General features: G+C 45.9%; 1 protein-coding gene across 1 annotated transcript; it reads right to left on the reverse strand.

The window, feature by feature from the left end:
- Positions 1 to 512: 512 nt before the first annotated feature.
- LOC111261297 (mediator of RNA polymerase II transcription subunit 13-like) lies at positions 513 to 14548 on the reverse strand (the record flags this gene model as incomplete). The annotated part of the gene is given in 13 exon segments (XM_086968640.1): positions 513 to 1282; positions 1940 to 2052; positions 2212 to 2889; positions 3122 to 3829; positions 3970 to 5410; positions 6992 to 7200; positions 7365 to 7517; positions 7682 to 8479; positions 8819 to 9714; positions 9977 to 10500; positions 10719 to 11747; positions 12047 to 12276; positions 13665 to 14548. Coding segments are annotated over 13 exon segments (7796 nt in total), but the record flags the coding sequence as incomplete, so codon positions are not given.

Raw genomic sequence — 14548 nt, forward strand, 5'->3', positions numbered from 1 at the left:
TTTACACGTCGACACCTGTTGTAATCAATGTACACGTAGGTAAATACAACGACATGACGCCAATTTTAATAGGTATATTAGCATTATAATTGTTGCTGATGTTGATTTTTTTCTTCTTCTTTTACTACTACCAGTACTCTTACTGCTATTGTTTCTATCTATGCTCACCTACTTGCTTATCCGAGCGCCCTAGTCAGTGTAGACTCAATGGAGAAATCATGTACAGGCACCCGGGTTAGTAGAACCGCCTGCTGATATTTTTCGTGTTTTTCTTACATCCGTATGGAGTCTACCGTGTTTAGCTTCTATTAGTTAACATGAACTAGAAACTATTTGTTGTTGTTCTGTTTACATTCATTACATATTTGCGTATTCTATCTCTGTCTGTGATTCGGTCAATGTTTACCTATTGAATAGGTTTAGTTCAATTAAGGGATAAATATCTTATGTACAAAACAGTGTCTTCAGCTGGATAATGGTTGGTGCAAAAAATGCGACAAAGAATGCGCAACTTCTCTTTCCGCCCACTTTACCCGGCGTGATTTATTTGAGAAGTACTCGTTTTGGCTTTTTCTATTTGGGTGTGGGGCCAGCTAAAGCCTAGAAAATATCTAAAAGAAAGAAGAGTCTGTGTCGCGCGTGCGCCAAAAAACCATCAGACCAATTTACCCGAAAAACACCCTGCGTCTCCACCGGTTTTCTTATCAGCAGCTGTACACATATGTATGGAAATTGTATATACGTGAATCACGCAGTCGCAGCAGCAATATATACGTGTGTACCTGAATAGCGGAAATAAGGCTATTTTGTCTAATTGCGTTGGAGTGGTAAGCATGATATTGTGTGTCCCTGACACATCAAGCACTCTGGGTCGAGCCAACATCGTGTTCTCGCGTGCAGATACCAAAATCCGTTCACGCTTAAACTTGTTCCCACACAGAAGCTTGATCTCATAGATACAGATGATTAATGCAGCGAGCTATTGATACTCAACGAAGGTCGATGTCACTGTTGAAATACGTAGACGAAACGATTCTTTGATGTGAAGCAATTCCCCTTCGTCATCGGCATGTTGTCTGTTTTTCTGTACAGCTGCTATGCCATCTTATTGTCTGTAGCGCCTCTTCTTGAGGAATGTGATTCACTTTCTCATAAGAGGGCATGAAGGGCATGATACAACGTCAACAGGTTCTGAACATGTAGAGGCAGACAGGAGGCTCGATCATGAGTTGTCGGACTCAATCGAAGCCATGAGAGGGCATTATAGCCCTCCAGCACATACCTGTACAGAAAAACGTCATTTTCGTGTAAATATATATCTATGAAACGTTGGAAAAACGATTTCAGCGGAATGAACCCATTTTTTTTGCACCCATTTTGCTCATGTAGAACAGCTTAGGTACATATTTTTCTGATCAAGGAATCACCCGGACAACATAAACACGATAAAGATTGGCCGAAACGAGTGATTTCAATTTTAAGACGCTTCACTACAAAACCAGTTACACTGCTAAAGAGCCCCAACAACATTCTATATGAATGTATGCCCTTCTATACGAAAACATTACCTTTAGACAATTTTTGAAATGTTGGCGTCACGGTAAGTAATGTCTAAAAGTTATGGCAAAGGGTACCAAGCGGATGCAAAATAACATATATTTATGCAACAAAATATTTGGATCTACGGTATTTTTGACAGCAACGTGTATTCTACTAATTATTATTATCTAATTATATGGCAAAATATGAATTTCCGAATTTTTGGGCCTGTAAAAAGCCAAAACTTCCTTTGATCTACGTTATAAATAAAACCATGAAATGTTAGCATTATTAGGATGCTCGAACTAAGAATGTGTATCATTTATGAAAACTGCGTTATTGTCCGTCGCTCAGATTGAGTTGACAACCCGATATTCATAATGGTTTTAACGGCGCTTACCGCAATACATCGGTAGTGAGATTAGAATCAAGCGGATGGCCATTACGCTGATTTCCGTGCAAGATGTCGTCCTGGTTCTGGTGCACTGTAGGTGAATGCAGGACTAAAGCACTCTATGAAATAACACAACAACAACAACACATATAGTGTGTTATCAGAAGGCTTCATATATAACCTAATTTAGATCAACCGGTTTAACATATGCAAACGTTTACAAATCTCTTCATCGTATTTTTGCAATTGAACCTATTAATATATAACATACAACATACTTTTAGGAAGACGGGGTTGACACCTTCAAGATGTGGACACGCTGCCCAAAACCATTTTGGCAAGGGTCCAGCCGGAGCGGTTGAAACAAGGTAACCTAGAGCGAGAGGCTGCTGCAATAATTGCATTGGTTCTTCACCGCCCAGTAAGAACTCTCCATATCCACCAGCTCCCAATCGATTTCCATTAACACCACCTGATGAAGGACCTCCAACCGACACCCCTCCACTGCCTAGACCACTCGACGGCAGCCCGTTGTGAAGGCCCATCCCCGATCCACCTCCGGAGCCCATCATGATGCTTGCCATCGGGTCATCGTTGGGACTTCTTGCGTTGCGCATACTACCTAGCCCCCCGATACCGCTGCCTTGGGCGCTGTCATCACCAATACCCCCGGTCATATTGTTTTCCGGCGAAGCATCGAGATTCCAGTTAACAATGTCGTCAAAGTTGTCTGGTCCATCCATGTCTTGTGTGATCGTATTGAACAGCTCGTCATCATTACCCAAGTCCATGTGGTCTTCCGCTAGATGATTGAAGGTGGCTTGGGAACTCTGGGTGGTTGCTGAAGTCGGGAATACGAGTATGTGTGTACACGTTGCATCACTTGGCGTGGACAACTCACATCGTTGAGCGTTGGTCGAAACGCGTTCGTCAGGTGAACACTGGTCAGCAAACACCTATACCATTATTAGACGGGAAATTATTATTTAATTATATATATTAAACGTTTAATCTGGTTATGATGATAGACGTAGCTAAGATTAAACATAAGCTCTAGTTAGATGCTTAATGGATATTCAAATGCTAGACGAAAATACAAACGTTTGATTTATTCTCTCATCGCTAGCTTCGCTATTTGCTGGAGAACACTATATTAGCTAATTACCCTATGATGATCAAGACATGTACCTGAAGGCAACTGTCTGCCTCTAACGACACCAAGCAGGCACTGAGGATACAGGGTACATCGAGAGGTGAAGATAATACCCCACACTGAGCACAAAGCTCACGCAGATGCCGTGAGTATCGTAGTAGACTCTTCCGAGATAGTAACGTTGCCCACTCCTTGAGTTCGCCATGACCGATGCGGCCAAGTCGCCCGATTACGAGACGCCATGGTCGAACCGCTCCTACGGATACCACATCCAGCACGAACTCCATGAGTTTGTTGAGACCAAGAAAACGGGCCGATGCCCGCTTACGTCGTGTCCGGTCGGGTACCGCGACATTGATAGACGCGTTGCGGAGTAATTCGCCGCGTTCTGTGCTCACACTGGCCAGTAGCCATCGTTGATCTTCTGACAAGCAATACGACACAAATAGAATAGACGATCGCTCCTGGTGGTCGCCGAACATTTCTCCCAACTCCGCCTGTTTATCTTTTGTCGGCGCGAGTATAAACGGTGGATTGAACGTTCGAATATCGTCTACGATGCTGCTGCTCGCGTTTAAAGTCGTGTCCGTGTCTGGACTTCCTGCAGGCCGGTGATTTGATGTTGGTCCATTCAAGGTAGTAGCGGTTTTACTCGATTCGGCTATAGCCTGTTGACTTTGCATTTTTCGCTTTATGAACTGGTCTTGCGAGGCTGCAGGGCCCATACCTGTTAAGCTTTTTACCTGCAGAACGCAGTGATCACGCAGAATTAATCATTGTTCTGTTGAGAAACAGATTCGCTTACTTAATACAACATGCGCATACACAGATAATTTATGTATACTCGTGTATATAATGGTAACTCTATCTGTATAGAACTAACCTGTCCGGGCGGGGTAACCGCTGGCAGCGTAGGTCCGCTCTGGTAGAAGAGCGACAGCGCGGTTTGAACAAGCAGGTCATGACGTTTTGCAGGGCTAGCGCACTGCTCCACGGCCAGCACCGCTTCAAGCGGGACAATTTGCAATTGCACATTGGCACGTACGTGTCCTGGTAGCTGGGACAGCGTACGCTCGAAGCATGCATGCAATGCAAGAAGCGCAAGACGGCGAGCCTCCTCGTCGCCAGCGGCGTGCAACGGTGTTGGGTCGACCACGTAGAGTACGATCGCCGGCGTGCTGTTCGGTTCCGCGCTGTCGTCGGCATTCAGCCCGCTTTGCAGGCTTGCCATGCTACTTGCAGGACTTGCGTAGCCGGTGCTTGTTCCCGTGCCATCGGATCCAGCCGCGGTACCTGCCGTACCGCTTTGTTGCGAACTGCTCGTGCCATCCTGGCCACTGCTACCGCCAGGGGCATTGTTGTGCTGTTGTTGCTGCTGCTGCTGCTGTTGTTGTTGCTGCTGTTGTTGTTGCTGTTGCTGCTGTTGCTGCTGCTGCTGCTGTTGTTGCTGCTGCTGCTGCTGCTGTTGCTGCTGCAGTTGGTCCTGCTGGCTGGTGACAGAATTGCTACTTGTTGTTGAGTTGCTGGCCGCCGCACTTGGTACGGCGCTACCACCTTCTTCCTTTACGTCGGCTTTGTTCCCGTCTGCTGCTGAACCTGAGAGCAAAGCCTTATCGACCGATGGAGTGGCAGGATTGTCAGGGGTAGTGGGGGCTCGCGGTGAAGCTGCTGGCAATTGCTGCGTTTTTGGTGCGTTTGCCTGCAGGGGCCCGTCGAGAAGGCTCTTATCAAGACGCTGTAAACCAGCAAGTTGCGGGGCTAGTTGAAGGCGACAGGTCTGCGAGTACAACGTCAAGCTAGCGGTTAAAAGGGCGTTCCGCTGGATGAGCCGCTCGCTTTTCGGTGGTTTTGGCGCAGTTGTTTGCTGAGCAGCCGCAGCGGCGGCGGCGGCGGCTACTGCTGCTGCCGCTGCTGCAGTTGCAGCTGCGTTCTTCTGCTGCTGCTGTTTTTCTTTGTTGCCGCGACCTTTAGACCCACCTTTAGTGGTTGTAGTAGTCATAGCGGGGATTACTGTGGGAGGATTATTGCCATTGGTATTCGCAGCAGATGCATTGCTTTGCTCGTTACCAGAGTGCTCCTCTTCGGATGCGTCGACAAGACCCAGCTGAACAAACAGGTCTCCTAGCCATTCATCGGGGGGCTGAGGTCGGTCATTGGTGCTTCCCGATCTCTGATCTGCACTTTGCTGAGATGAAGGTTGTGGTGTGCCTGCTGCTGGGCTCGGCTGACCACCACCTGGAGTAAAAACCGCTCCATTGTCTTCAGAAAAGGTTTTGGTTTTGTCGATGCTGGCAGACCGATTTCCGACTTTCAGTATTCCGTCCCTGGAAGGTATCAAACAAAATGATAATTCATCTATTGGAGACGTTTATTTCATGGTAGTTATTCGGTCCACGTAACCTGTTTTAATATTAAAATATTTCAACAGTTATGCCGTCACTTTGGAGACATCTCACCAACCTCCTAATATTTCGTTCGCGTTCCCGCGTAGCCCAAATGTATAAGCTACTGCTGTATTCGAAACCTACTTTTTACAAACATCCAACTGCAGCTTTAAAACCACGTTAAAAAAAAGATTACGGAAAAAATCATCCGTGTATTTCGGGAAAACTCTGCGGTTAGAGTTGCTCTATTTATTTTATTTAGCTAGTTCCGTAAGTGACCCTTCGTAAGTTCCAATATTGATTAGTTACTTGCGTAGAATGGTTTTTCTAGCAGAATTTTCTAGCAACTACTTGACTTATTGCAATAAATCCGTTCATGCATTGCACGCATCGCGCTGCTTAAAAAAATAATTAAGCTCAATCAGACAAATTTCCTTTCAGACAACATAAGATTAGATTTCATCCTTGAATAATATTTTCGTCCTAAAAGCTAAAATCTAGATATAAGACTATATATCTCAATTCACTTCATCGAGAGCTTTCAATTCATATTAAGAAACATCCCTTTCCGTGTAGAAAAATATTAATCCAAATAAAAAAGCTACCACTATCGGTTTTTGATTCTTTTCAAGCTAAAGTATCCACTCTAGTTAGAGAAAGTTGTATTGACTTGTTACTCAGATCGTGGAGATTTATCGATTGGTATAATAAACTTCAGTCCACAAAGTGGACCTTTGCACAGAAGGATATTTGTTTTCAAGGGAAATCATTCAACTAAAACGTTTCCAGTTGATGCTTGTCAGAAGTGCACTCAAAAATCACACAAGAGTAATTCGAAACAAATTTCCAGCTGACTGCCCCTTCAATGGGTTTTTCACCATTTTAAAGTCCAAATACCAATTTTAGCTAAAGCGAGATGTATTTTTTAGTGGTGCTACAAAGCCCATGCATAGGGCGCCATGTTAAGTTTTTGCCTTTCAAGCGGCATTTTCAACTTGAACACTGAGATTCAGCAATATGAACGTCTATAGCATTTTACTTCAGCTCAACGGGATCTCTCGATCCAGAACGATCTACTTTGCTTAAATCTCTATATAAACGTTCGGTTAGCATTTTGTCAGTAAAAAACTTCAACGAACATTCCACCAAGTTACAGCCTACCTTAGCTTTTTACAGCTTTCTCTCGTAGACGGATATAACAGAGTCGTGTAAAAAAACACCGCTCAAAAAAAGTAGAACTGCAGAAAAATAGACAATTCGCTTAAGTTAACATTACGTTCTAGAGGACGGGAGAACAAACTTGCTCGGACTGAAAATTTTAACTGGCCTCACCTTACGCGCGGTTTTCTTCCAGAAAAAGCGAAACTAGAAATGCGACTACTTTACTATGTCGGCCAATGGACAAACAGACACCAAATTTCAGTGATATACAGATAGTAGAAAAGATAGACAATAAAGGTAAATGTCACCTACGTTAACACCAGATGAATACAACAATTGTATATATATGTGTCCACAAACCTGAATGTTTTGGCTAAGGCACAATGCCTTCCGAGATTGTTAGCTTCATATATTGCGCTCAGCTCTCTGAAAAACGTCTTGATTGGTGCCTGAAGTGCATCTGCGTCAGGACACACAACCACATATGCTACATCGCGTGGTGCTGCGTATGGCTCCAGCAATAACTTATCCCAATATTTGAGGGCAAACGGCGAGATCGATAGCCAGTCCTGTGAACAAACAGATCGTAATCAACAAGGAAACCCTGGTTTTCGTTAACTGCATTAACAAAAGAAGTGCTTAATGTAGTGTATTAGCACATAAAGCCAGTCTGGGTTATTCAAAAGCTATATTTAAATGGATAAATTTTGCTTATTAAAGACGAAAATCAAACCTTATCGTAGCCGATAAGAAGTGATGGTATAGGCTGTGGTTCGCACTGGTCTTCCGTACCACGACCGGCTAGACGATGAAATTGCCGCCAAGTCAGCGGACCCACCACTCGATACGTAACTTCCCACATATTTTGCGACGGACCTTTTTGTGACTAAAGAACAAAAATGAAAAGCCAACAGCAGTTGTTACTACACACTCAAAGGCTGACATCGTTAAGCATAGTCTACTCTTAGAATACGACGTTTAGTTGTATATTGAAATTGATAAAATTGAAAGCAGCAGTATACACCATTAAATTGGAAAAAGTGCACTCACTTTTCGTTGGTTATGAACGCCGTCCTGTAAGATCGGTTGCAAGCTTCGGAGCAATTTGACGACTGTTGCATGATTGGGCGGGGTAGCGACTTGTAGGAAAGCCCAACGGTGCAGGAGTCCCGCCCGGGTCGCTTCATCGAACGAATGTCGACCCGCCCATTGGCTAGTAGGTTGAATCAAGGCTCCCATGTTACCAACGAGTGCCGCTTCCAGTGCTAAGGCTGCTACCTGACAACCGTCGGCCATTAGTTGTGGGCTTTGTAACGCGCTGACTCCGTAAATGGCCGCGCTACTGTCACCACCGCTACTCGTAACAGCAAACGAATTGCTGCTACTGCTGCTATTATCACTGTTACATGTCGTTGAAACTGGCTGTTGTTGTCCCGTAGAGCCTGTCTGATGAAGCAGTCGCATTGCCAATGCGCTAAGTGGAGGCGACAGCTCTCGAGGATCGAGACCCTGAGGCTGGCTGCACTCTGGACTACATAGGCTAGAGGCGCATGTGCCGCTGAAAGCGGCCAGGAGATGGCATGGTGTTTCCGTCATACCAAGACACTGCCGCTGCACATACTCTACGAGCTGCTTTTCCGCTATTAACAGTTCGTTTTTTCCTGACAACCGTCCCTGACCGTTGTTTTGTTGTTGGCCGGCTTTTTGCTGATTTCCCACGCTGACTTGCTGTGATGCAGCTGCTAGGGCAAGTTTACTCTTGGCCGGTGCTGATTCATACGGAATACCCGTGATCTCTACTTCATCTTCGTAAAACAAGCCAGCTTGATAGCTCAAGTGACGATTTACCTATGACGCACGCATTATGTGTCAAAGTTTTATTACAAACGTTGATTCCGGCTCAATAAAGCCTTGCCTATGACGCGATGCTTTTTTGTCAAACGGTGGCAAACAACCAAGGTTGTTTGCAAAATGCAAATATATTTTCCTTAAAGTATAATACTTGTACGTAGTGCATCCTTTACTTAACTATTTTGCCAATGGTAAACAAGGAATGATATCGAATAGATGTCGGGTGCAATTAGTGCTAAACTGCATACACAAAGAGTGTGATATATTTGGAACATATGGAGCAAAGGAGGAGTGTGAGAATAATAAACATTTGCAGACCGAATCTATTATACTCACCACCGCGCTAAACCCGCAGGTGCATTTGTATTGTGCGTCGTCAAAGCCGCTAAGAGCAGGACCAGAGAGCAGTTGACTTGGGAGGTATAATGGTACGTCTGCTCCTTTGATGTTCATGTTGCAAACGCAGATAGTACATGATGTGAAGTTGTGATCGCGGAAAATGTCTAGTTGTGAATCTGACAGGAACAGGGTTACTAGAAGACTCGACACTTCAGGAAAATTGGCAGCCTTATCAAGAGAAGAACCAGTCCCGCACGTCTCCCGTACAGACGGCGGCCCAGAAGACATCTGATAAGGGTCAACGGATGATGGCCTCGAGGCGCCGAAACCAGCCGACATTGGCCCAACGCTACCTGGCATCGGGCCCGCTGGTGACATCATAGCTTGACCAGGCGTAGCTCCAGCGCCGTAGCCTGGTGAACCTAATGGATAAGGTGGTGCAGGTCGACCTCCATCGCCGGGACCCCATTGTCGAGATCCGATTGGGCCTCCGACTGAGCTCTGACGGCCTTCTTGGCCTAAATGACGCCTTTGAGTGTGTCCCGGTCCATTAGCCCCAGTAGCGCCAGGACTGACCCCATTGACCTGAGTACCCGATGGAATCTTCTGAGCGGCGGCGTTAGCTCCACCGCGACTACCTGCCATTGTATTCAAACGTGTTTGCCAGGATGCTCGATAAACGCATTCTGATGGCAGATTAATTGGCGATTGAAGTGACGATGGAAGCGGTGCTACTGGCGCGTATAACGTCGACGAGACTAATTTGTTTAACAAAGCAGGCCGGTGCACGTACATGCTCCATTCGCTGCAGTCGCCTTCTGGTTCAACACCCTGCGCCGGAGGTTCTTCGTCAGCCAGGGTTGCGTGCGTTGGACCTAATGGAGTCCCTGGTCCTATAAATGGAAAAAATAGACCTATTGTTAGAGTTACCTTAGCCAGCACAGTAGAGGATAAACAATCAAGCGTCTATTAATAGAAAAAAAACCGCTCATTCTGTTACGAATGAACTCCAGTACTGTTCTTATAGTGTTTCAATACTACCTTCTTCGAATGACATTTTTACAAAGTCCGCCAACTGGACCCAGTTACCATTTCTAGCGACATATCGCAAGCAAAAGGAAGTAGTTTTTTTCATTTGAAATTATGATATGTTACCATTGCAAGGTGACGCGGCGGCGTTCGGTTCGAGGGATGGCGGAGTGGGGTACATTGTTGTCAATTCAAGTAATCCAGCTGTCTTACGATGAAGGTCATCACTGCAAGCGCCAAGATGTTGCGGGGGTGTCGACATGAGGCTTCCTGTCGCTTTGGTCCCGCCCGAACCCGGCGTTGGGAAAAGCAGACCGTTGTCAGGAGATCCCGCATCGCCAATGCCATCGGACGACGAGGACATGTTGTCCAAAAGTGGGTCCCCACCTCCACAGTCGAAAGGCGTGCCAGCACCAGTTCCTGGCGCTCCTGCTTGAGTTCTCTCCACTGAAGACGCCGACTGTAGGTGACCATGGCCTCCGCCACCAGGCGTCAGAGCGGCTCCGTGCTGCCGGGGCGTGGACGGGTTGTTTGAATGAGGCCCACTGCTGAGCGGCGTGAGAGCAGCCGAAGTCACTTCCGAGGGGCTTACACACAGAGCACCCAGTAGAGCGCCATCGTCTGCTAAAGTTTGCTCACCACCACTTTCGCTACCTGCTTAACAACACGATACTTATTTAATGTTGGCGACTGGCATAAATATATAGTGGCGGTGAAAGAGGTTTGTTCTAAAACAAAAACTTTAGGCTTTCATAGACGTGGTCTGTGATGTGTCGCCTCCCGACATTAGAATATAGTACTATTAAGTAGTGATAATATGAGTACCAAAAGACAAGGACGTCACTTCGGTGTCGCGATTGGTATCTACCTACCTAAATTCTCGTCGGTGCCGTTAACACTTTGTTGATGATGTAGTGCGGCTGGTCCAGCTGCTGCTGTTGATGTGTGGTTGCCGTGAAGTAATGTCACTGAATGACCATCGTTTGGGGTCTGCTGGAACCACGGGCCGGAACCGTTGTCATTGTTATTCTGATTCCACCGATCATCCCCTAACCGTAGCGGGAAAGTTCGTTTAGATGGTGGCGGAGCGTCCCACACGAGCGCTGTACTCACCGCTGAATAATCGTACAAAGCGCTTACATCGCCACTTGGCGGCACAAGCATATCATCATCGTCGTGGGCCACCCATGGAAGAGTCGGCCGCTTCAGAAGGTTACCTCCACTAACGCCCTGTTTCTTGTTGTGCGATCCGAGGTGCCCAAAGTGTAGACCAGTGGCAGCTGAGGCACCTGGTGGACCTCCATAAGGTACTGGCTGGTCCTTTTGGTTGTCTACGGCTGGGTCTTTGCCACACTTAATGGTGGTAGAATCAGTAGGTACGGGTGTCGAACAGCAATCCATGTTAGCGACACTTGGAGGCGCCGACCCCATAATAATCTCCTGTTTAATCGTGACTTGAACACTCGATGGATTGCCGTCTTCGTTAAGAGGAGAGAGACCACCAAGTGTTGGGCGTGAACTATCTCCCGGTGTTGATACTGGCGAATGACCAGGAGGTAAACCGCCACCTGCACTACCAGGTGGCTCTAACTTAAGTGCTACTTGTAATCCCGGCTCGAGCTTTGGTTGAGGGAGCGGCGAGAGTAAACTCGTTAGGTTGCCTGTCTCCACTGAGGACACTGGCATTGAGGCTGCTGACCTTGAATCAGCTGGCGTTAACTGACCTACGACAACAGGCAACGGCGGTGCCATTTTATCTCCATTTTCTTCGGTGGTTTGTATTACATTTGGCTGTTGCGTGATCTGTCCTGAATTAGTCGATGATAGAGATGCAAGACCAAAGCGGGTGGCCAGAATCGAATCAAGAGCAGGAGGAATGTCATGCGACCCTCGACGTCTAAGATAAAACACAAGCAGACAAATTACATTAGATTCTTATCTGCCCCCCTTTTATCTTTTAGAAAGAAAATAGCATTTTAAATTGAATGGATGCTACTTGGCTTAAAGCTTTGTGATATCCGCACCTTTTAGTGGCTGTAAATGCCCATATTAGTAAAAAGAGTTTCATTCCAGAAAGCTAGCAATTTTTCAAGACCTAACGTAAAGCTGTTGTTTTATTATGGCATTATAGAGTATTGAAAGAAAGTAGACTGCAAAAAGGTTGAACTTAAACTTTTTTGTTTGCATAGAACTAACTTGTGAAAGAAGCCGGCGGAGCCCGGTTTCAGCTGAGGAAGACGTGGCGGCAAATCCTTCTTGCTACGATCCCGCTCATCCCGCCGACATCCGCTGGGACCTCCTGGTGCAAACCGGAAACAAGCGCATGTTGGAGCTTGTGATCCGCAACAAGTTAGTTCACGCAACTGCCAACAAGCGGCTCCCGTCTCACAATCTCCACCATTCCTTTCCAATTGGTCACTCGTCGCCTATACCGAAAAGAAAAAAGACAAAAAGAATTCATCTGTCATCAAAAAATTATTCTAATGAAGTTTTTTTTCTCTCCCATCGAATAATTAGAACTATAATAAATCAAATAGAAACGTAAATTATTGTCGCTTGTTGATAATGCTACGTTCCCTTTTTACCTCTCCAGCGGTACATACAGTATGTTTACTTGTATCTAGCATACAAAAGTACCATCTTTCAACTGTAAAACATTGTACATTCAGCGAACTGAGTTCTATTTTGAGTTCAGGCTCTAAGTTCCAGCTGAAAAATGCATCTTTAAGATTCTATTTCGTCTTTTGCGAACGTCAGAAGCTGCTGAAGCGGCCTAGGATATTTGTGCCCTACACAGCTAGGATTACTGTAAGTGATAGGACTGCTTACAGGGGTTTGCTAAATTCCAAAGTGGAGTCTTATGCCTGGAGTGTATACCTTGCCCCGACCGATTATCCGAGGTCGGCATCAATTGCAGATGGACCAAACTATCTTTTGATTGCCCCAGAGGGTAAGCTACGAACACCGCACTATCGTTTTCTTTAACAAAATTTTATTAGAAACTAGAAATCTGGGTGAGGTACACAAGGAAATATAGCTTTTTATTGGCTTTCAACGCCTTGCCTGGACAATGCACAGCTACAGTAACTAGATATGTTACGGGTTAAGAGAAATCTTTGCTTTGATAACAGAGAGGGAAAGATACTTCTAAGCTTAGAATTGAGTTAGATCTCTATTCCAAGTAGACTATGGTTCGAGTTTGGTGAAACTTGAAGTACTATGCGTGGACAAATGCTTTTAGAGGACAAAACGCTAATAAGGATTCGTATATAGCTTAGCTACGTCGAGTGAATAAGGCCGTCGAATGAAAAAGATGCGAAAAACGAAGCAAAATCGACGATGGCAGCTCACACGTATCAAAGATTATGAAGGTCATGCTGCAGGAAATTCAGTAGAAGCTGCTTTTGCACCCACTATATCCTCAAAATGTTGCTCCGATGGGTAATAAAATTTTCCGGTCACTGACAAGTAAAATTCAGAATTGTGCATTTGATAGTAAAGAGGATTTCAAAACCCGACTGGACCAGTCCTTCAAATATAGACCTGCAAGTTTCTGGTGAGATGGAATAAATATATTGGTTAAGAGATGAGAGAAGATCGTGGAGAGCGAGGGTGAATATATAACGCATTCACTTGCTGCTAGGATCCGACTGATATGCTGGTTTCTTTTTTATTAGGTGAAATAACTTAGGTTCTAACCATATAATACACATATGTGACAAATGTTCCGCAGAGAAATTTTCGAGAATTTGGCTGCTAACAGCTGCTCTTACTGGTATAAAAGACAGTTAGGCGTTATGTATTTGCTGTGTACCTGTCGGGATTGCTGTGCAGTTGGTAGGAGTCCGGTCGTTGAGGTCGCATCGGCCCATGCCTTGTTCCGGATATGTCTTGACGTAATGCGACCTATCCGTGATACTCGAGAAGCGCTGCCGGACGTCGCTCTTCCCAGACCGCCTGCCAATGGCCCCAACTGTTGATTATCTTCAGGCGCTAGATTCTTTAAGACCACTCTTTGCTGGTTAGCTTCACCGGGAACTGAACGTGCCTGATCCTTACCATCCTTCGATGCCAGAGCTGCGCTGAGTATACTTCTAGGCGGAGAGGTGCTACCTTTTGTTGAGGACCCTTTATGAAACGATGTTGTCGACACACTACCTGGGTTTCCTAGAGAAAAAGCCGTTCCTCCGGCAGCAACATTTACCTGTCCATGGGCTACTTCGTCCGTTTCCGAAACGAATACGTATGCTGACGGGTATTTCATGCGTACACTTCCAACTTGCACATTGACTACGGAAGGAAGCTGGCCAGCGCCGCCGCTTCCGCAAATTGTCGGGGCGTCATGCCCATTGCCGGAGGTGCTACCATGCTGCGTGTCTACCATATTTGGTGGACAGTTCTCGTTACTACCAGCCGTATTCGTCGTCCCGCTATTCGTCGAACCACCATCTCGAGGTGGTAATGGATAGAAATGGCTCCACTCATTTAGGATAGTAGCGGCTTGATCGGCGTCTTTGCCGACGGCAGCCCCTACCAATGTGGCCTGTAACCCGAAAGGACTCAGCAAGACACGCGTATTGCCGACTCCGCTGTTTACAATGCCAGAGTTTCCACCAGAACCTGTAGCCATGGTGCCACTTCCTGCAGCAGCCGCACCATCACCATTTCCTGCTCCGGCCGATGTACCTGCCGTTCCAG

Source organism: Varroa jacobsoni, unplaced genomic scaffold (assembly GCF_002532875.2).
Source record: "Varroa jacobsoni isolate VJ856 unplaced genomic scaffold, vjacob_1.0 scaffold_544, whole genome shotgun sequence".
NCBI classification, from domain to species: Eukaryota; Metazoa; Arthropoda; class Arachnida; order Mesostigmata; family Varroidae; genus Varroa; species Varroa jacobsoni.